Source organism: Carassius carassius, chromosome 31, assembly GCF_963082965.1.
Source record: "Carassius carassius chromosome 31, fCarCar2.1, whole genome shotgun sequence".
NCBI classification, from domain to species: Eukaryota; Metazoa; Chordata; class Actinopteri; order Cypriniformes; family Cyprinidae; genus Carassius; species Carassius carassius.
Genome location: NC_081785.1, coordinates 14,713,211 through 14,736,064, shown reverse-complemented (window position 1 = coordinate 14,736,064; position 22,854 = coordinate 14,713,211). Strand labels below are relative to the sequence as shown.

Below are 22,854 nucleotides of genomic sequence, written 5' to 3'. Positions count from 1 at the left end.
GAAAAGGAGATGCTACACCATGGTAAACATGCCCCGAAACCAACTATTTTGAGACCTGTAGCAGAAATCAAAATTGAAATGAGCTCATTTTGTGCATAAAATTGTAAACTTTCTCAGTTTAAACATTTGCTATGTTATCTATGTTCTATTGTGAATAAAATATTGGCTCATGTGATTTGAAAGTCTTTTAGTTTTCATTTTATTAAAATTTAAAAAACGTCCCAACTTTTCCGGAGTTCGGGTTGTATATATATATATACATGCATATATATATACATACATACACATATATATATATATATATATATACACAGAATCTGAATTAAAATGTGTTTGATTTAAGCCTATTTCAAAATTTGTGTCATAAAATTATATTGCGCATACAGCTCAACTAATGCGATCGTTATAAAGGTGTTTAAACAACAATACACTTCCACTTGCATATATTTGACAATCGGAATATAAGATATTTCATTCCATAGCTAACACATTTGTGAATATGGGCCTAATCTAGGCTATCCAGGGTTGTTTTTTTTTTCTATTGCATCTGAAAATGACTTTGTGCAGCTCATTCACATGTGTGCTCTGTCGCAGATCCGCCTCTCGCGATGCTCAGCTGTGAACGATTTAAAAATGGGTGCGTTCGACTTGAAGCACAACCTCAGACGGTGGTATGATTCGCTCTTTTGTTGTTCTGTTTTCTTTCAGGATCAAAAATACAACAAATGAAAGCGTTTATCTGTATTTCCGACTGATGAGAACTATGCATATACATTCATAAATCAGTCAATTTTGTATTTTATTATGAGATATTTTTTTCTAATGTGATCAGTGACTCAAGCACTGATGGACCAAAGAGCACGTATTTCAACATTTGCAGTAAAAACGAAATATAAATTCTCAGAAAATGCATTTAATACCAATATATTGAAACGTCTGTTTATATAGGTAATAAAGGATAGTTATAATAAAGGAGTCCAGGCATTTGAAAAATATCAGTCCACATGCGTTTTATATTTAATATGAGGGAAATAGACATGCATGCATGCGTGACACAAAAAATATTTAACTTTTAGGTAGCAAAATATTTTTTTGTAATTCTGTCAATTACACTAAGGTTATTACATTGTCTGCTATATATTTGCTCCTTATTTATTAAATACGGGCAATTGATTGATAAAACATTGATCAAAATTAAGATAAAATGTATAAAAAACAAATATCTTTTAAAGAGTTTTCCATGAATAACTTCTGTATGACCTGGCAATAAAATTCGAAAAAAGTGTGTCTAATGTGATTGGCTTAACTGATTTGATTTCGGGTGCGGGTCGGGTGCGGATTTTAATTAGTGCTGCTGTTGGAAAACGGGTCGGATGCGATTTTAAGCACTGCGGGTACGGGCGGGTGCGGATTTACAAAATCGGACCCGTGCAGCTCTCTGGCCGATAGATGATAGTATAGTGTATCAACGATAATTAGAAATATTGCCTGTTGCTGATGCCTTTGACGATATCAAGACAGTAACTGTGTGTTCACACCGCCACCGTCAAGAGCGTCAAAGTGGCCGGAAGTCATTCATTTTCAATGTGAGTCGGTATCGAGCAGCGGCGAGAAGCGACGTGGCGCGACTTGGCCGTTGAGAAAGTCGAGGAGGGTTGAAATCAGGGCAACTTTATGGTAATGAGCTAAGACGCGGTCCACCGCTTGAGAGGTTTCCAGAGAATGCAGCTCCGAACACATTAGTTCTCAAGCAAAATATAGGACAGGTTGATTATTGCTGCGGGTTTGCAATAATCTATGATGTGTCCCTGTTTGCGTACAGGAACATAAAAAATGTAATAAAAATGATACGTGGACCAAGGTGTCTGCGCTAGTAGCGGTGCGCCAAGAGCTATTTTTGACTCTCTCGACGGCGGCGGTGTGAACACACAACAATAATTATTATTATTATTCATATTATTCATATTATTATCATGCTAGAATTATCAAATTAATATTAGGACTTATTTGTTCCATAAAATTTCTTTGTATGTGTTTTTACACTGTTGCAAGTTATAACCAATCACACATGAGGCTGTTGAGTTAATGAATGCAATGGCCAATCAGAAGAGTTCAGATGAGTCATCGCTGAAACACCTGAGTTTTGTTGTTGAGTGACTGAATTGCTGACTGAATTCTGCTCTTTCGTGAATTCTCTTATCATAAACAACGAAGTGCAGATGTACATGCAATACAAGAGATTTTTACAGTGTAGACTGCTTCACTGATTATAATGGGAGGGTTTTTTTTAAGCACATAAACTCACTCTAGATTGAAGTCAGTGATGTTCTTTGATGTAAATTTTCCTTGCTCGTTTTCTGTAGCTGCTGTATAACCGAGGAAACCCAAGCAATATAAATAGTAACTTTTTATTAAATTGTTAAATACAAATTCAGAAACCTCAAACGTTAACATTATGTTACATGGCTAAAAAGATATAATGTGTAGTTAATAGGTTACACTAACATTAGGCTTCTTTTAGCCTGACTCTGAAGTAGATTTATTCTCCAGCTATGAATGTAAGTAAATAATTAAATAAATTAGCATGATAATATTGTGTATCGGCAATTTCACAGGCCGACAATATGCCTATGGAGCATATGGCCCATCAGCATCTCTGGTAATATTGCCAGGGATGTTTTTTGGTTTACTTTATTTTCATGATCAAAGCTCTACACCCTCTTCTACAATTAATGCTTTCATTTTACGAGAACTGAGAATTCAGTGACAAGGGTCTGACACACAGATGGCGTTTGTTGGTTTTAATGTGGCTAATGTGCCCTCTCCAACCACAAGGCTGTGGGTCCAGAGTATTTGTACAACATTGTTTGTGACGTTTAGACATCCTGTTTCGTTTATAATTTCTATCCACTGCCTACGGTCCTTTTGTGGCTGTTAAATCACACACAGGGTGGAGGCTGGAGGTTGTGGGACATGCCCAGCTATGACCTCACACACTTTATCTTTGCAGCTCTCACATCATATACGCCATTAACAGTGAGTGAAAGCAGGATGACACGATTTCATTGTGCTTTGTCTGTGCTTCAGTATTTCCAAATAATTCATACAGTACGTGTTACTTAAATTGGTCATTGACAAGTAAATGATAATATAGTGGCAATAAATGCTTTGTTTCCATATTAAATCGCTCAAATGTGCTATAGATCAGGCGATGCAAAATTTGACCCAGGTGCAAATAACATGCAAAGCCAAGCCACAATGAAATACCATTGGTCTCTCGAAGCTCTCAGGAACACCGCAGTTTTGAGTGATTTCCCTTTGACTCTATAGACAAGCAGTGCCTGCAGCTTCTAACTTAAATGTAGTAATATTCTCATTAAAGAGAATGACACATACAGCAAGATAATATAACTTCACTTACCTGTCTTATCACTTGAAGCAAACATCCATCCCTTCTTAAAAGTCTGTGTTAAAAGAGAGCTTCCTGTTGTGCTATTTAATTAAGACGACCGCTGTAGCCTACATCCAGCTTAGTCGTGTTCTAGCTCCTTTTAATTTTAATTTGTATATATACTGTTTGAATGACAGCTTGGTAAATCTGTCGGTGATCAAATATTCAATATCGCTACTCATATGTACTTGGTACATTACATTATCAGTGCAAAAATGTATTTTGGTCTATATAGATATTTTTGCCCTTCATGACAACTGTTCCGTCTAAATTATATTAAGCCTTAAAGTTCTGCATAATTAAGGGCAGAACTCTCGTGCCCGCAATAAGGCGGGAGCTGGTTGCTGAAGCCACGCCCAACTAGCTCGACGGCAGTGACAGCAGCGGCAATCCACCTGTCACTCAAGTGGCGCATTTGTCATTTATGTGATTAATATGAAGTCTATTAATGCCTGTTAACACAGGCCAGAGACGCTGAAGACGGACTCACAGAGAAAAATACTGTAGCAGGCAGATCACTCACTGTTCATGATGCATGAACTATTGAAAGAAAATCATCAATATTGATTTGGGGGGTTTATAAGAATGTGTTTCTGAGGGAAGCTGACTGTCTTCTGAAAAGTTTACATGGTATAATTTCACAAAGCTTGTCAGAACATTCTGTTTTTGTTCAAAATGGCTTATTATTCAATCAAAATCAGAAACCAAGATGGCGGCGCGTCCACACGCAGCGGCTTCTCTCTGTCCCAACAGAACAGTGTTTTCGTGTTTTTTGTCTTGAGAGTCGCAGTGTTTTTGTACATTATCGTCGTGTCTACCTGTCTGTAAGCGCAAATACAGTCGTGAGTTTCTGCTCGATGTCGGCAGAACCGCATTTTTACAGTTAAACTCTGCGCACGCGGAACAGCTGCGGGATCTCGGTCTGCTACGGAGGCCTTCACCATCACCGACCCCCACTACTGCATCTCGCCCACAGCGGAGGCGCCACAAGCAGTGTGAGAGAAAGCAGAAGCAGAAGAGGGGTAAGCGCAGAGGTAGTCGGGCTAGGCTAACGGCTAACCCACACAAGCCATCTATCCCCACAATCGTACTGGCTAACGTACACTCATTGGACAAAAAACTGGACTACATCCGATTACTACGCTCAACTCAGAGGACTGTAAGAGACTGTTGTGTTTTTGTGTTCACGGAAACATGGCTCAGCAACAGCGTTCCAGACTGCGTTATTCAGCTCGACCAGCTGACGTGCTATCGAGCGGACAGAGCTCTCATCGCAGGAGGAAAAACCCGCGGCGGCGGGCTTTGTGTTTACGTCAATGACGCGTTTGCGATCTGCAAACACTGCTCACCCCTGGTGGAGTTTATGATTGTTAAGTGCCGGCCGTTCTATCTGCCGAGGGAATATACTGCTATACTGCTCATTTCGGTGTACATTCCCCCATTCAACATCATCAGCAACAGGAACGACGCACTAAATGAACTGTACCAGAACAACAGTGAGCAGCAGACAGCACACCCCGATGCTTTTCTCATCATAGCTGGGGATTTCAACCATGCTGACCTTAAGAGTGTGTTTCCAAAAATACACCAACACATTAACTTTCCAACACGAGGTAATAACAATTTGGACTTTGTTTACACCACACAGAGAGGAGCTTACAAAGCCCTCCCCCTCCCCCACCTCGGAGCCTCAGACCACATCACTGTTATGCTAATGCCTGCATACAGACCGCTCATTAAAGTCGCCAAACCAGTTTACAAACAGATTAAAGTGTGGCCAGAAGGATCATCAGAGGTTCTTCGAGACTGCTTCAACACAACTGACTGGGACATGTTTAAGCAGGCTGCCACATGCAATAACACCACTGACCTCCAGGAGTACTCAGAGACACGTGTATTGATGATGTAACGGTCACAAAAACCATCACTGTCCGGGCCAACCAGAAGCCATGGATGACAGGGGAGGTCTACAGACTCCTGAAGACACGGAACGCTGCCTTCAGAGCTGGAGATGAGGTGGGCCTGAGAACAGCTAGGGCCAACCTGTCCCGTGGCATCAGAGAGGCTAAGAGACAGCACTCCAGGAGGAAAGCTCATCAATTCAGCGACAGCAGAGACACTAGGAACCTGTGGCAGGGGATACAGACCATTACGGACTACAAGCCCCCACCACGGACCTGTGACAGCAACATCTCTCTGCTTAACGAGCTGAACACCTTCTTTGCTCGCTTTGATCAACAAAACAGCACCACTGCACAGAAGACTCCACCTCCTCCCGGCGACCAGGTGATGATGCTGACCTCAGACAGCGTGAGGAGATCCTTCAGCAGGATCAATGCACGCAAAGCTCCGGGTCCTGACAACATCCCTGGGCGTGTACTGAAAGACTGTGCAGCAGAACTCACTGATGTCTTCACAGACATTTTCAACATCTCACTGGTTCAGGCTGTTGTTCCCACATGTTTCAAAACTACCACCATCATTCCAGTTCCGAAGAAGCCATCTCCATCCTGCTTCAATGACTACCGTCCTGTTGCACTTACCCCCATCCTCGTGAAGTGTTTTGAACGACTAGTCATGCACCACATCAAGTCTGCCCCCCCCCCCCCTCCCTGGACCCCTTGCAGTTTGCATATTGGTCCAACCGGTCGACCGATGATGCCATCGTCACTACCCTCCACTCAGCACTCACACATCTGGACAAAAAGGACTCATATGTCAGAATGCTGTTCATAGACTTCAGTTCAGCATTCAACACAATCATCCCTCAACAGCTCATTTACAAACTGATTCAGCTAGGGCTCAACACCTCGCTGTGCAACTGGCTGTTGGACTTTCTGACTGGAAGACCTCAGGCAGTACAGGTCGGCAGCAACACATCCAGCACCATCACACTGAACACTGGGGGCCCCCCAAGGATGTGTGCTGAGCCCCCTCCTCTTCACTCTGCTGACCCATGACTGCACACCATCACACAACTCCAACCTCTTTATTAAGTTTGCAGATGACACGACTGTGGTGGGTCTCATAAGCAACAAAGATGAGACAAACTACAGGAGTGAGGTGAGCCGCCTGGCCAAGTGGTGCAATGACAACAATCTCTCTCTGAACGTGGAGAAGACAAAGGAGATTGTTGTAGACTTCAGGAGAGCACACACTCAGCACGTTCCTCTGGCCATCAACGGTGCGACTGTGGAGAGGGCGAGAAGCACCAAGTTCCTGGGTGTGCACATCACAGAGGACCTCTCCTGGACTGAAAACACAGCAGCACTGGCCAAGAAATAAAAATAAGCGTCTCTACCTCCTCCGCAAACTGAGGAGAGCGAGAGCCCCACCCCCATCATATACACCTTCTACTTCCTGTCGAGCTGCATCACTGTGAAGATCATTGGTGTCTTTCTCCCTTCCCTCCAGGACATTTATGAAACAAGTCTCACCTGCAAAGCCCTCTGCATCACAGGTGATCCCACTCACCCATCACACAGCTTCTTCAGCCTGCTACCATCAGGGAGGAGACTGCGGAGTCTCCAGGCCAGGACCAGCAGACTGAAGGACAGCTTCATCCACCAGGCTGTCAGGAAGCTGAACTCACTCCCGAACTTGCCCCCCCTCCCCTCTTTCTGCCCCAGGCACCACTGAACTATGAACCCCCCCGCCCCCCCCCCCCACACACACACTCACTAATTATATGATGGCATGCACTAGTCACTTTGTGCAGCATTGGTCTGCTCACTACCTCATTCAGCATGGAACTGACATCATTCCACTACCTCATCAATCAATTAAATAAAATAACTGCTCTTGAGCCTTTTGTCACTTGTCACTTTAATCAGATTTAATAAGATATTTTTAATAAGGGATTTTTTTGCACTAAATATCTTTTATCTGCACTGTTGTTCACTTCATTGATTTGCACCACTATATCTATATATTTTTTTTTTTACATTCCCTTATTGTATAGTTGTATCTACATTTTATATTTGATCTAGATTTTTTAGGCTTTAATGTTAATGTTATCTGTATGCACCGGGGTCTGAGAGTAACGCAATTTCGATTCTCTGTATGTACTGTACATGTGGAAATTGACAATAAAGCAGACTTGGACTTGAAATTATGTGTATGATTATTATTATATAACTAAATGATATGAAATTATATAAATGATATGATAGGAGTTATATAACTAAAATTAAATAACTGTAATTACAGATTTAGGTTAAAGATTTCAGTCTTTAATTTGTTTATTTTTAGGAAACAAATCAAAGAAACAAACTAGTTTTACTGTTTCTTATGTTCTGTATGTTGCTCAAAAACAAAATATATTGTGTCCAGTGGGGAAAAAAAAGTGTTCATATATTTTTTTTACCCAGTCATTTAAAAATAACACATTTCAGAGCTGTAACAACAATACCGTGAAACTGTGACATTTTTGCTCAAGGTTATCATACCGTCAAAATCTAATACCGGCCCATGCCTACTCAACACTCCTCGGCGCTGTAAGTGAACATTCGATGGTGATTGGCTCATTTTTTTCTTTTTTTTTTTTTTACCAACGGCAGCACAAGGGCTCAACTCTCCCCCAGCCTCCCTATCCCCTTCTCTATCATTTAGTGGTTGTAATTACATCAGCAGATTCGGCACATAGGCGATAGAAAAACAGTGCTTTCACGTTAAGGTATTAGAACTGTGAAATAACAAACAAGAAATACACATTCTGAGACATGAACTGAAATGAATTTTGAATTTTAATAACATTATATTGTCCTCATTTTCACCTCAATTTTGGAGAAGCTGTTACTTCCCAGACGAGCCGCCACTGCAAAATACTACTGTTTTTACTGTATTTTTGATCATACTTGATGAGCATAAACAATTTCTTTAAATGAAATTATCAAAAGGCTATATATCATTTCCTTGCATCATACCAAACATATGCAAATCACTCTCTGTCCGTCACTCTCAGAGTAAAAGAAAACCACAGCGAGCACTGCCAGTTTGTTTAGTTGGGGAGAGAATGAGAGAAAATGGAGTGATATGACAAACATGACAAGTATGCCCTATCCGAGCATTTTTCTGGAAGCTTGTCCTGTTTGACTACATTCTGTTCCTCCTAAAGACCTTCTCCCACAGCTTTACCACGATACTGCCACACATAACCTCATGTCAGTAACTCTCACATTTTTTTAAAGTGTGTATTTACTGCTATGCGTATTGCGTAACAGGTTTTGAAGATCTGACAGCTGTGACGTACAGTAAAACTGGTCTGTTAAATGAGTGTCATGAATAGTGGTAGGTCTATATATTAGCCAGGCCGACTGCTTAATAGTGGTGTATGAAACTACACATTTTCATAAGTGTGGGTGGTCTGAATGACTAGTTGACTAGTCTGTGGACAGTCTTGTATAATTAGACTACATCACGTCTACCAGCCCCCTGCCTGCTCAGATGTGTTTCTCAGGGATATACAGACACAAAGATACAGCCCTTCACTGTTCTAACAAATAAACATATAGGGCTTTTTTTTTTTTTAATGGCAGGCAGCTGTTTTTCTAAATAAAACCTGCTAACGAGTATCACCATGAAGATTAAAAACTGAACTGATGACAAATACTTACTGACCAAATGTCTTGGTTTTTATAATACTGACAAAATGTCTTAATTTCAACGCATCACATTGGCTTTGAGCGCAGCGTGAGTTTACCATGGAGTGGACCAATTTACCATGGATTTACTGTAGTAACATTAAATGCACCATGGTATTGTCACAGAAATCTGGGATATTCATATCAACTTTTATTATATTATTTACATAGTGTATTATAGTGACATAAGAATAATGAGATAAGAATTTGTGCATTTACACTAAATGTATTTTCGATACTGATAACATTACCTAGAAACCTTAAATACATTATAATTTTTTTTAACTATATATATGTGTGGTATATGTGTGGTTTTAACTGTAGTTATCATGACCTAGATGTGTGTTACTGTGGAAGACAAGTGGTTAATTTTAATAAAGCTCAGTCAGAATAATTCAAATTCACCATATAAAAATTAGGTTGCTACAATTTTTACAGATGTCACTATTTTTGATAATGTGCATAAATTTACATCTGCATCCTGACTCAAGCTGCTACTACAGTCACCTCAAACTACTGTCAAATGTGCATTTCTAAGAGACAAAAATACAAAATTATTATTATTATTAATTGTGCAGCTTGCACTGCAAACTTTGTTGACGATACATGTCATTAAAGTCAGGAATACAAACCTGCTTCATGATTTAAAATAATATCTCTCATTAGAGTATGCAGATACTTAGAAATACTTTTTTTCTATAGTGACATTTATTATGTTTATGACTTAAGAATGACTAAAGAATTAAAAAATGTGAAGTGTTCGTCATGTTCTAACCATCAAGAGTAGTTTAATACGACAATATTTTAAAATTTTTAAAACTTAAGAAATAAAGATTTGAAATCTAAAACATGCAAATATGAAATTTGTAAAGTGGAATTCAAATTTTGTCTTCATGGGGTGGTCAATGTAGAGCTTATCTCATAAATTTAGAATCTTTTTACATCTTTACTTTATAGGGTGTTAATTCTTCCCAAAATAATGATGAAGCATGGGTTGCTTTGAAATCAGTTTCTGATATGTTATTCGGAGGAGCATACTGTTGTAATCAGTCATAAACAGTGTCGTAACAGTGTCACTGTTTATTTAGATTTTGTACTCGAACATTCTGTTGAAAACATTTGTATGGGGAGTTTAGAGCTCTCATCTCCTCCCTCTCATCCTTCCTCTCCTTTACACATCCTCTTCTCTCTCTTTCACTCTGAGAGTGCAGGATGGAGATAGCAACAGCCCTGCACTCCTCTGCCTGCATTATTAATGGGTGGTCATTTCTTCTCTCCCTCTCTCTCTCTGTGTGTGTGTGTGTGTGTGTGTGTGTGTGTGTGTGTGAGGTGCAGATGACTGATCTAGCCAGCTGAGACGAGGAGATCAGGACCACTCTCCTCATATCCCCGCCACCTGCAGCTATGAATGGTAAGAGCTCTGCTTTATATTTCTATGTGTGTGTGTTTACCCACGTGTCCCTGCCAACAGGATTTGTGTGTGTGTGTGTGTGTGTGTACACAAAGGACCTTTAGCCTCATAAATGCACTAAAACATGAGTCTTTCTTATTTATCACGTCTCGTTCATATTTGCCGTGTGTTTGCAGGTGCTATGCTCCTCTCTCACACTGCAGCATGCATTGCACACACACCAGTAGCTCTGACAGTCTGCTTTGATTTCTGCTTGTCACACTGACACGTCACTGCTTATTGATGCGGTTTATTTGATATCTGACTTGTTTGTTAAAATATACATTTTGAAGATACTTTCTCCGTTTTTTCTCAGTAGCTATACATTTGAATAGCAGGATCGGGCCCCCAGTAAATGTTTCAAGAGATGCTGTTTATTGAAAGTTTAGTTTTAAAAGTTTTGTTCCATTGGAGGATGGTTGTTTTTCAATAAAATTAAATGAATGAATGAAATTTAATACGTTAGGATATTTAGACCTTTTCAGTCCCAAATGGGTGCTGTTATACCGGTTTTGAATAAGCATTTTTAAAGTCAAATATATCTTAGTGACTGGTAGAAAAAAATGTTCTGCTTGTGTTATGTGATTGAGTGGATATGTTATGCTCAGCTAATCAAATTGTGAATTTCAAATGGCAGTAAAACTTGCCAACTTTTGAACTTGGCTCTTGAAATTATGCCATTTCCTCTTAATTTTGTCATTTAAAATGACAGTTCACTATTAACTTCAGATATATATATATATATATATATATATATATATATATATATATATATATATATATATATATATATATATATATATTAGTGGTGGGCATAGATTAATTTTTTTATATCTAGATTAATCTCACTGTGATCTTGAAACTAATCTAGATTAATCTAGATTAAAATGGCTAATTCGAATTCTGCCGAAGGCATTCAGAATATGTGTGTTACCCAAATAAAATTGACAAACAGTAAGTCTTTGAGAAGGGGTTTCTCAAGCCAGGTGGTGCACTAGAAAAGGGGCTCATCTCCTGTTTCCAAAAGGCATCACAAAGTGCTTGAAAAAGCTGTAAACTAATTCCACATTGCACAAGGTGCAAACAACCTTACGCCTGTTTCACACATACTCCGTCTGCAGTGCGTATGCGTTGCATATTCTTTTACGCACCCATGTTAAATGTATTCCAGTTGCGTTCCAGGAGCGTTGCGTCTGCAGCAGTGCAGCGATCGTTTACGTACCGAGTAGCGAACTGCAAACGCGTCCTGTGTGAAAGCACATCATGTCCGTGCTGCACCACATACGTAACGCACACAGACTGCATACGCACTGCAGACGGAGTATGTGTGAAACAGGCGTGAGCAGGGCCGTAGCTGGGGTCAGCGGAGCCCCGGTGAAGGTTGTACCAGTGGGCCCTGTTTGAAATTGTTTAATTTGTATGTTCGTTTATTTTTATTTATTTGTGCTATTTACACAATGTTTAAGTTTTTTTTTCAAGTTTGTAGGTGTCAAGGTACAGAAACCAAATAATTGAATGTAAAATAGCACTGGATAGTCTTCAATGTAAAAATAAAATATACAATCAAACCTACATTTATTCAGACACCTTCAACATTTCTCACATTATTACAGTTTTGCTATATATATCAAAAATTATATCTGGTGTCTGAATAATTTTTGGTTTGACTGTTAAAACTACAAAGTTATTCAGTCAAGAGCAGTGAGTGATTTTAATTTTCTTGGATTAACATTACAGCAGCCAGTAGCTAAATTAGGCGCGGTCTCTTTAAGAGACAATGAACGCATCCAATATAATACACATCCCATACACATCCCCTCAACTGTTTACTTTCACTTAAGAAATAACTGACAGTTTTTTCGAGCATAATTTCCAAGGTGGATATTTTGACATATTTTGTATGTATTTGTCGGCACAAGAGCAAAAATAAGCAAATTCGGTGTTCAAGTGTTTTGAGACGCCTTTATCTGCGTGAGCCCTGAACACCAGAACACCGCGGTACTGAATTGGGCTCTTTCACATCTTTTTGTTTGTTCAAACTGCGATCTGTATTTGTTCGTTCAGGTGCGGGAGGGACTTCGAGGAGAACTTCGCAGAAGAGAGCTCTGTTCAGTGTCGCTGTCCGTATTGTGGCTCTCGATCTCTCTGCGTGCGCACCGAACACAGCACGAGTAACCAGCTACACTGTTTCCGCGTCTTGTTTTTGGATGCTTTAATGTTTAAATCGACAAGCGGTAAGGCTTAAAAACACGTGGAAAAGATAAGCTTTTGTGACGATGCGTGGCAGTGGCCCGTCAACTGTCCTGAGCATCTTTTTAGGCTGGCCTCAGCCAGTCGGTTATATAAAATATCAAGGTGAAAGTCATCATAGCTTCCAACCCAACTTTGAGAATAGATTAACGGCGATATTTTTTTTTATCGCCCGATAAGAGTCTCACGTTAACGCCGATAACGGCCCACCACTAATATAATGTGTATATATATACACATACACACACACACACACACACACACACACACAGTGGGTACGAAAAATATTCAGACCCCTTTAAACTCTGTTATATTGCAGCCATTTGCTAAAATCATTTAATTCCTTTTTTTTCCTCATTAATGTACACAGAGAACCCCATATTGACAGAAAAACACAGAATTGTTGACATTTTTGCAGATTTATTATAAAAGAAAAACTGAAATATCACATGGTCGAAAAAATTCAGACCCTTTGCTGTGACACTCATATATTTAACTCAGGTGCTGTCCATTTCTTCTGATCATCCTTGAGATGGTTCTACACCTTCCAGAGTCCAGCTGTGTTTGATTATACTGACTGGACTTGATTAGGAAAGCCACACACCTGTCTGTATAAGACCGTACAGCTCACAGTGCATGTCAGAGCAAATGAGAATCATGAGGTCAAAGGAACTGGCTGAAGAGCTCAGAGACAGAATTGTGGCAAGGCACAGATCTGGCCAAGGTTACAAAACAATTTCTGCTGAACTTAAGGTTCCTAAGAGCACAGTGGCCTCCATAATCCTTAAATGGAAGACGTTTGGGACGACCAGAACCATTCCTACAGCTGGCCGTCTGGCTAAAATGAGCTATTGGGTGAGAAGAGCCTTGGTGAGAGAGGTAAAGAAGAACCCAAAGATCACTGTGGCTGAGCTCCAGAGATGCAGTCGGGAGGTGGGAGAAAGCTGTAAAAAGTCAACCATCACTGCAGCCCTCCACCAGTCGGGGCTTTATGGCAGAGTGGCCAGACGGAAGTCTTTCCTCAGTGCAAGACACATGAAAGCCCCCATGGAGTTTGCTAAAAAACACCTGAAGGATTCTCTGGTCTGATGAGACCAAGATAGAACTTTTTGGCCTTAATTCTAAGTGGTATGTGTGGAGAAAACCAGGCACTGCTCATTACCTGTCCAATACAGTCCCAACAGTGAAGCATCATGCTGTGGGGGTGTTTTTCAGCTGCAGGGACAGGACGACCTTTTCGAGGGAAAGATGAATGCAGCCAAGTACAGGGATATCCTGGACGAAAACCTTCTCCAGAGTGCTCAGGACCTCAGACTGGGCCAGAGGTTCACCTTCCAACAAGACAATGACCCTAAGCACACAGCTAAAATAACGAAGGAGTGGCTTCACAACAGCTCCGTGACTGTTCTTGAATGGCCCAGCCAGAGCCCTGACTTAAACCCAATTGAGCATCTCTGGAGAGACCTGAAAATGACTGTCCACCAATGTTTACCATCCAGGTCTGAAAAACTTCTTTCCCAAAAAGACTCATGACTGTATTAGATCAAAAGGGTGCTTCTACTAAATACTGAGCAAAGGGTCTGAATACTTAGGACCATGTGATATTTCAGTTTTTCTTTTTTTAATAAATCTGCAAAAATGTCAACAATTCTGTGTTTTTCTGTCAATGTGGGGTGCTGTATGTACATTGAGAAAAAAAAAGAACTTAAATGACTTTAGCAAATGGCTGCAATATAACAAAGAGTGAAAAATTTAAGGGGGTCTGAATACATTCTGTACCCACTGTGTGTGTGTGTGTGTGTGTGTGTGTGTGTGTGTGTGTGTGATTATTTTGTAAAACAAAAAAAAAAAGTAATTTTTTTTAAATATATTTGAAATTTACACAGAATGACATTTTAATGAGTATATTTAAGCTTTAAACTCAGAAGTATATTATGTCTACTGCTTCTTTAAGCTGACTTAACTCCGTAATTCCAATAAATATCAACGTGACACTGCATTTATATGTACTTTAAAAGTTACATATCAGTCTGACCAAAGTTATAATTAGTATTTTTAAAATGTAAACATTTTCATCTTAAATCTTGTTCCAATTAGAGATGCACCAATTTAACGGCCAGTGATCGGAATCGGACGATTTTTCGCACATCTTGCTGATTCTGAGCCGATTCTTTTATTGCCAGCGCCACCGATGTTCTGTTGATTTTTGCTACCCTGTCAGATTTAGCTACCTCCCATTAACACAGTAGGTAGTAATGTTCGACAAGATTCTACATGTCAAAATATAGTTTATTAAAGTCTATCCCTATACCAACGCTACCTACCCTTAAACTATGCAGTAATTATGTGTTATGCAGGGTTGTTGCTAGAACGGATACAGCTATGGCCGGAAACCAAAAATTAATTATTTTTTTCAACCTATTACAACGTGTTTTAATAATGTCTATACCTACCCCACACCTAAACCTAAGTAATTATCATTGCTCAGCGTGAGAAAAATTATGCATTATTGATGTGTGCATGCGCAGTAAACCCTGGTAGGAAAAAGGTTGGCGTTTGAATGAATCGGTTGAATGATTGAATAAATGACTCGCTCTTAAAAGACATTTGCCGCCACCTACTGGTGGTTTAGTCATATTTAAAAGTATCATTGCATTTTTTCAGCATTTTAAATTATGTAAAATATTAAACTTATAAAATTATTTATAAATTTGAATTTTTTCAGTGTAAATGCATTTACGGCACCTCGGCTTCATCAAACTATCTGTGTAAATACATCTAATGCCACTTCAGATGCAGCTTCTGTTTCCTCAGCAGTGGAAAGATAGAGTTTGTTAATACTAATTTCATTTGAATGGTAACAATTCTACAGTTTCCTATTATTCTAACTGAATTCATTGAAACAAAGTAAGCATTTGATGTGAAAGATGACACATTTAATAAGGTTAGGGGGGAAAAATTACAATTTATAAACCCAATGGGAAATTAGATCTGTTTTGTTACATACAGAAACTCTATTTAAGTTAACTATTTCTTCCTCTTTCCAGTCACAGAGCACTTTATTTTGAGAAAATCTGTAGCTTAGTCCAGATTGGGGGAATTGTAATGTTTAATAATTTATTTTATTATATAAATATTTTTTACATTGAAATTTGAATTGATTTTTTTTGTATGTGGTGTCAATTATAGTTATTAGAAAGAAAATTAGAATTCACAAAAATCTGTATTGGCAGGTCACACTTCCAAAGAAAATTGCAATTGGTGCATCTCTGTTTCGAATCCAGTTTGGGTTTTATAAAGTCAGACCTAGTTGATGCGAATTGGAATGTTATATAGTGTAACTTTTTCTTTTTTTTTTTTTTTTTTTTTTGCCCTTTACATTGTATGCTTGCACCGAAAGACAGAAGTAATGTGCCACATATATCATTCAAACAGCCTGACTATGCAAAAGCTCACTGTAGCTCAATTATAAATGTACCTGCTGATACTAGAATATTGAATCTGCCTGCATAATTACGTGGTTTAATTATTTTCCCTATTTCTCTCTACTTCATCCCTCATCCTTTTGTCTACTTTGCTTTTTAAGGTGGTCGGAGTATTTGGGCTATAACCCCAGAGGAGAGGGACAAACATGATCAGAAGTTTGACTCCCTCTCGCCAGTACAGGGCTTCGTTACAGGTATGTAATGGGGAGCCTTTGTTAAAATGATTTAAAATGTTAAAAACATTAATATTATTATTTATATAAACATTTTAATTCAAGATTAATTTCTTGAAATTAATTGTATATACAAACACATTAATTAACATTTTTATCTACTACGTTTGGAATTATTTACCAAAATATTTTATTTATTTTTATATAATTTTTTGTGTATAGGGGAGAAAGCACGGAACTTCTTCATTCAGTCAGGGCTTCCCCAGTCTGTGCTAGCTGAGATCTGGTAAGAAATCCTGACCATGTACAATCTAAAAAAAGAAATCATTAAAAAAAAAGAAAAGAAAATGAATTAATGGTGAAGTCCTGACCTGATTGCTTGTCTGTTTGTGTATGGCAGGGCCCTGGCTGATATGAATAAAGATGGTAGGATGGACCGGCTGGAGTTTTCTATAGCCATGAAGCTGATCAAGATGAAACTGCAGGGACAGAATCTTCCTACAGCTCTGCCCATCATCATGAAGCAGCCACCTGTGCCAGTTCCAACAATGCCAGCAACATCTCTCGGTACGCTGCCAAACTAGACTATAACCAGCCAAACAATGATCTGAGAGGCCATTGGCATTATAACAGTATTGCACTGTCACAAAAGTGTGAATCGGTACACAGTTTACTGTTGTAACAACAGACTTTTAATGTTAATCTAATTGTTATCCTTACTATGTACCACAATATAGAACAGGAAAAATTTTCTCTTTTGTTACCATGTCCGGTCACAGTCACACATGAATGCCACTCCAGTATTCAGTGTTCAGCAATCTGGCCAGCATTGTATGGAGGTCAGTTATGTAGAGGTCATTTAAGCTTTAAAGGTACAATAGCAGTTTAATGTTGTTACGACTGGTTTTGGTGGAAAAAGACCCCTTGATTTGCATAAGTAGATTTTAGTTTAAGCCAATGCTACAAAAGTGCAAAATACTGTGTCACTTCCCCATTTGCTAGGAAAACCTCAATCCTCTTGAAAGTCCTTCGTATGACAGCAGGTGCACCGCTTGATGGCCAAAAGATACAGTGGAGTTGAAGTAATGTAGAACAGATGGCTGTAACCACAACCTTTTGAAGTGTACAAGAGAAATGTGTCCTCAGCTTGTCAGCTTTAAGATGTAGCTTTTGTTTTTGATATTTGTAAAAAATAAATGTAGCTAGTGTCAAACTAGCTACTAACTAGTGTCTTACTGGGGGTGCAAATAATGGCAAATGGATAGTTCAGCTAGCACCAACATGCTATAGGTTCTTTTAACCCTCTGGAGTCGATTAACGCGTATATGTGTTATGAGTCATTTTCTCCTGATAACCGCGAAAAGAACTTAAATTACACTTTCAGTTTTAATCGTACAGATAAGAGCAATACATCAATCGAATCTGTAAAGGGTCTACTTTTATTTGTATACAGACATAATAACTAAAGATACAGTGGAGTTGAAGTAATGTAGAACAGATGGCTGTAACCACAACCTTTGAAGTGTACAAGAGAAATGTGTCCTCAGCTTGTCAGCTTTAAGATGTAGCTTTTGTTTTTGATATTTGTAAAAAATAAATGTAGCTAGTGTCAAACTAATTAGGACTTGCTATAAAAAGGAATGGTTGGAAAACCTCTCAAGCAATTCATCTAGTGAATGTTCTCTTATTGTCCGTTTGAATTTACCCTTGTGCTTTTGCAGGAATGGGAGCTATGCCAAATGTATCCATGATGCCGAACATGCCCTTTCTGACCGCTATACCAATGACCACCATGACTCCCATGATGGGCACAGGGCTGTCGATGCCAGTGATGCCCACCATCAGCACTCCAGCCCTGCCTAATGGACCTATTGCCATTCTACAGCCTACCCCCATCCCTCTCACTTCCAGTAAGAGACACTAATGTCCACATGCCAGTGAAGCCTGAATCTAGTAAAATTATGCCATCTGTTTTTTGAGATTATGACAGAAACGGTGTGCTAAAGGTGAAATGACACTGATCTCTTTTGTTCTTACTGCAGTCAGCATTTTCTCTGCTTCGGTCTTTCTGTGTCAGGACTAGCTCAGTCTGTAACTATTATATGTTGATTTAACAAGCAACTCTTTATGCCTAAACTCTCTCAAAATTATGACTTTGTGGCTTATATTCTCGTGCATGATGTGTTTCTATCGTTAATGGCTTGTACACTCTGTCTCTGCCATTGCGTGCTATTGGCTACACTTTTCTTTCAAGATGTGTTTGATGTGTTTTTTTTTCCCCATAGCTCTCCAGCTGTCAAATTCATTTTCCTCTTCTCCACTGGGCTTCTCTGCCACTCCAATGAACAAGAACCCATCTTTGTTGGACCTGGGCTCGAGCAGGTCAGGAACTTCCACACACGGACCTTTTATAGTACCGTATTTTCCGCACTATAAGGCGCACTTAAAAGCCTTTATTTTTCTCAAAAAACGACAGTGCGCCTTATAATCCGGAGCGCCTTATATATGGATCAAGGCGCTCTGTCATAATGTTGACATTCCCTTTAGCACAGCTCCATCTAGTGGATGCATAACGCAAAACCAGTCAAACGTTTGACTGCAGTATCTTCTATTCTATGCGCCTTATAATCCGGTGCGCCCTATATATGAAAACCGTTCTAAAATAGGCCATTCATTGAAGGTGCGCCTTATAATCCGGTGCGCCTTATAGTGTGGAAAATACGTTATATAATTAATCCTCTTGTTGAGTACTATCTACACAAAATGACTTGTGTACTTATGTCTACAGCTCCTCCTCCACATCACTGACCAGCAACTCTCCAAAGGGCGGCCTTTCTGATTGGGCCATCCCACAGGCATCACGACTCAAATATAGGCAGCAGTTTAACAGCCTGGACAAGCAAATGATGGGTTATCTAACAGGTACTTGGTTATAAATTATTTTCAAAGAATCAAACCAATAATCGGTTTAAAAAATGGTAGGTTGTCTTACTGGGGGTGCAAATAATGGCAAATGGATAGTTCAGCTAGCACCAACATGCTATAGGTTCTTTTAACCCTCTGGAGTCGATTAACGCGTATATGTGTTATGAGTCATTTTCTCCTGATAACCGCGAAAAGAACTTAAATTACACTTTCAGTTTTAATCGTACAGATAAGAGCAATACATCAATCGAATCTGTAAAGGGTCTACTTTTATTTGTATACAGACATAATAACAACAAAACCATGTGCACTTATAAAATAAAGATAACAAACAAGGTGTGCTGTCTGCAGCCTTTGTCTACGCTGATCTTCATTTAGACACGCATCATTAAAATAAACTGTAACTCCGTGAATACTCAACGAAGAGACATGAGAGAGATATCTATAGAAAGCTTGACATGTCTACATTTAAACTAAACAAGTGGCGCTGAAAACAAATATTCTGTGATAAAGTAATCCATATGAAAACAACGCGATGTTCGTTTTTCACATCTCCCTTCATTGTCTTCAAATGAGACCACGCCCCCGCGCTGAACGCGCTATTCAGGTTCTAATGTTTCAAACTGAAGCGCGCGGCTTGAAAACGCCCACACAGAAGAAAAAGGAGTGAGTATGTTCTTCAAGTTTTTTATTTTACTGTTTGCTTTGCGATGAGAGGAATAAGACGTAATTCACCCCAAAAAGATGTGATGTGGTTGAAGATTTGAGAAATGGATTTTCTCAGGAAAAAAAAGAATGAAGCACTTTATTCAGCAGAGATCATAAACAGGAGTAAGTCCCTTTTTATTTATTTATATACTTGTACTAGTTTTCACATAACGTGTAAACATTTTACTAGTTAGACTTTTTCCAAAGACTTTTTCTAAACTATAATTCCTGACTAAATGTATAATCAAGTGAAATATTATGACGTTTCAATAACAATATACAATACTATACCATTCAAAAGCTTGATGTAAATAATATAAATGTAACAAATAAATGTAACTGTAACAAATGTAAAAAACAATGCTGTTCTTTCAATTTATTCCCCCTAAAAAACCTGAAAAATATTCTCAGCTCTTTTCAACATTAAAAATAATAATAATAATGATAATAATAACAATACATGTTTTTTGTAGAAAATAAGATTGTTAAAAGGATTTCTGAAGGATTGTGTGACTGGCAGTGTTGGGCAAGCTACTTGGAAAATGTAGTGAGCTAAGCTACCAGTTACTCTACAGTAAATGAAGCTTCACTACACTGAAGCTACCCACTGGGAAATGTAGCAAGCTTAGCTACATCAACAGTAGCTTGCTACATCTAAGCTACTTTTAAAATTAAATTTTTATGTTGAACACGTTTTATTACAAGTCAAAGCTATCTCAGTGCTCAAAACTGTCAGTCAAACAGATAGGCAGGTGTAATTGTTTAGTTCAATTGTGTATTGTGTTCCTTATCAATTTGGCAACGAAAACAATCAAAATACATGTAATTCACGTAATAATGTACACACAAGTATGTGTATGCACCTGTTTGCATGGGCATGCTTAATATAGGCCTTTGCAGAACAAAATGCAATGTGAATGTCTTTGGAAACCCAGCTAAATTGATTTATTTTCTACATTAAATCATCCTAAAGAACATTATGTGAAAATATAATCTTGATTACATTTAAATTGTAATTAAATAATATAATCCTATCAGTGATTTAAATCAACCTTTAATGGGGTTTTTAAATTAACAAATTCTTAATTTAGCACGAGGGCATGTGCTATTTTCCCCTTTGTTTACAATATATCTGAAATGTGATTTTCTTATCAAGGGAAAACGCTTTTTTTCTACCAACAGATAGAAAAAAAGATAGCTAGAAAGTGCTTAGTTTGTGATTGAAGACTGAATTGCGATGGTTGTATATTTGGGAATCAGTGTCATGTACTTGTCGAGGTACGGCCACGGTCGACTCGCTCCTCGGGATCAACTGTTCTCCGACCTCACCCACTGCCATCATTTCATCAAGTAATTTTTTGCCTGACTGGCCAAGGAGTGGTACCGTCCGGAGCAGAAGGTGGCGGTAATGCATCATAAAGCTGGTTGGTTGCTATCCACCGTAAACAAGAACAAGATGAAGTGGCGCCGTCGCGTCACTTACTGATCCAGGATCAGTGATCTTAGCAGTTGTATTTCCCAATTTGAGTTTGAGCTTCAGAAATGCTTGCGAAAATGTAGCTTGTGTGTAAGCTACCGCGCTACTTGGTAAAAAAAAGAGCTTCGCTACAGAGAAGCTATTTGATTCAGAAAGCAGTGAAGCTACGACCACGCTACTGAGGAATGTAGTTAAACTAGTAGCTTCGCTGCTTGTAGCGACGCTACTGCCCAACACTGGTGACTGGAGTAATGATGCAAAAAAATTAGTTTGAAAGTCAGCTTTGATTGTTCCTTATAAACTGTTTAATTGCACTCGCCAGTGGATATTAAATTATGTTGTGGGATAATTAAATATATTCTAAATAAACTACAAACATAAAATTATATAGATTTATTTTGTCCTCACATTCTTTCTTGTAACTCCTCCCTTTCAGTGACACAGCTGACTTAAAGGCTCATTATGCAGCTCAATATGCAGCTCATTATGCAGGCCTTTGTCTTCTCAGGTGTGAATCACAATGATATTCATGATAGTTGACGCCTACTCGCATATGACTTTTACCAACAAAAAGTGTCTTAGAAAATTTAAATCAATATATTGTTTTCTGTAAATGAGTAAACAAGATGATTTTCACAGAATTTAGAAAGAAAAATTCTAGGCTACAGGCTCCGGTTCTCAAAAGTCCCGGGAACCAATGTTCTTTATGTGTTTTTTTTTTTTGCCTTATTCAAGTGATTTAACATTTTTAGTTTTTCACTAACCACGCATAACTTTTTTTTTTTTTTCTCAAAAATACAATCATGTACATGCATGCATTTCACATATTATTATAGCCCAGTTTGTGCTGATTACAGTGAGATTAGACTTTACCCATTTAGATATTTATAAGAAACTGAAAAAAGCACAAATGTCAGGGCATGACAACTTCTCCAGCCCCCAAAAATACCCTTAGACTCCAGAGGGTTAATGATGCCTGGGGACAAAACTTTAAAATGTCATTGTGATTACTGTGATAATCTCATGATTTTATGGTTAATATGGGATTTAGAGACTTCATCTGAAGGTGGGCTATCCACACCCATATGTCTCATCTGCAAAGCAGTTGTCTGTATCACTTACATCTCTCATGACTTAAGCCTGGTTCACACGGCAGGATAATTAGGCCGATTTTAGCCCCGATTGACACCTTCCGACAATCTTAAGGATGCTCCGATTATCGGAAAATAATCTGATCAGATATTCATCCGTGTGTGGTGTGTTAAGACTGCTCTCCTCTGCTCGGAAGGACGT

The 22,854-nt window shown here is 38.8% G+C and overlaps 1 protein-coding gene across 2 annotated transcripts in view; it reads left to right on the top strand.

Moving 5' to 3' along the window:
* The window catches only part of LOC132111615 (intersectin-2-like), a 50,413-nt gene that overhangs the window by 3,694 nt on the left and 23,865 nt on the right, over window positions 1-22,854 (top strand). For both annotated transcript variants that reach the window (XM_059519071.1, XM_059519070.1), the window contains exons 2-8: window positions 10,429-10,504; window positions 16,380-16,472; window positions 16,674-16,737; window positions 16,852-17,018; window positions 18,173-18,361; window positions 18,737-18,833; window positions 19,240-19,373. In XM_059519071.1, coding sequence (XP_059375054.1) covers window positions 10,498-10,504; window positions 16,380-16,472; window positions 16,674-16,737; window positions 16,852-17,018; window positions 18,173-18,361; window positions 18,737-18,833; window positions 19,240-19,373 — 751 coding nt within the window. In that variant the 5' untranslated portion in view covers window positions 10,429-10,497. The remainder of the gene's footprint in view (window positions 1-10,428; window positions 10,505-16,379; window positions 16,473-16,673; window positions 16,738-16,851; window positions 17,019-18,172; window positions 18,362-18,736; window positions 18,834-19,239; window positions 19,374-22,854) is intronic.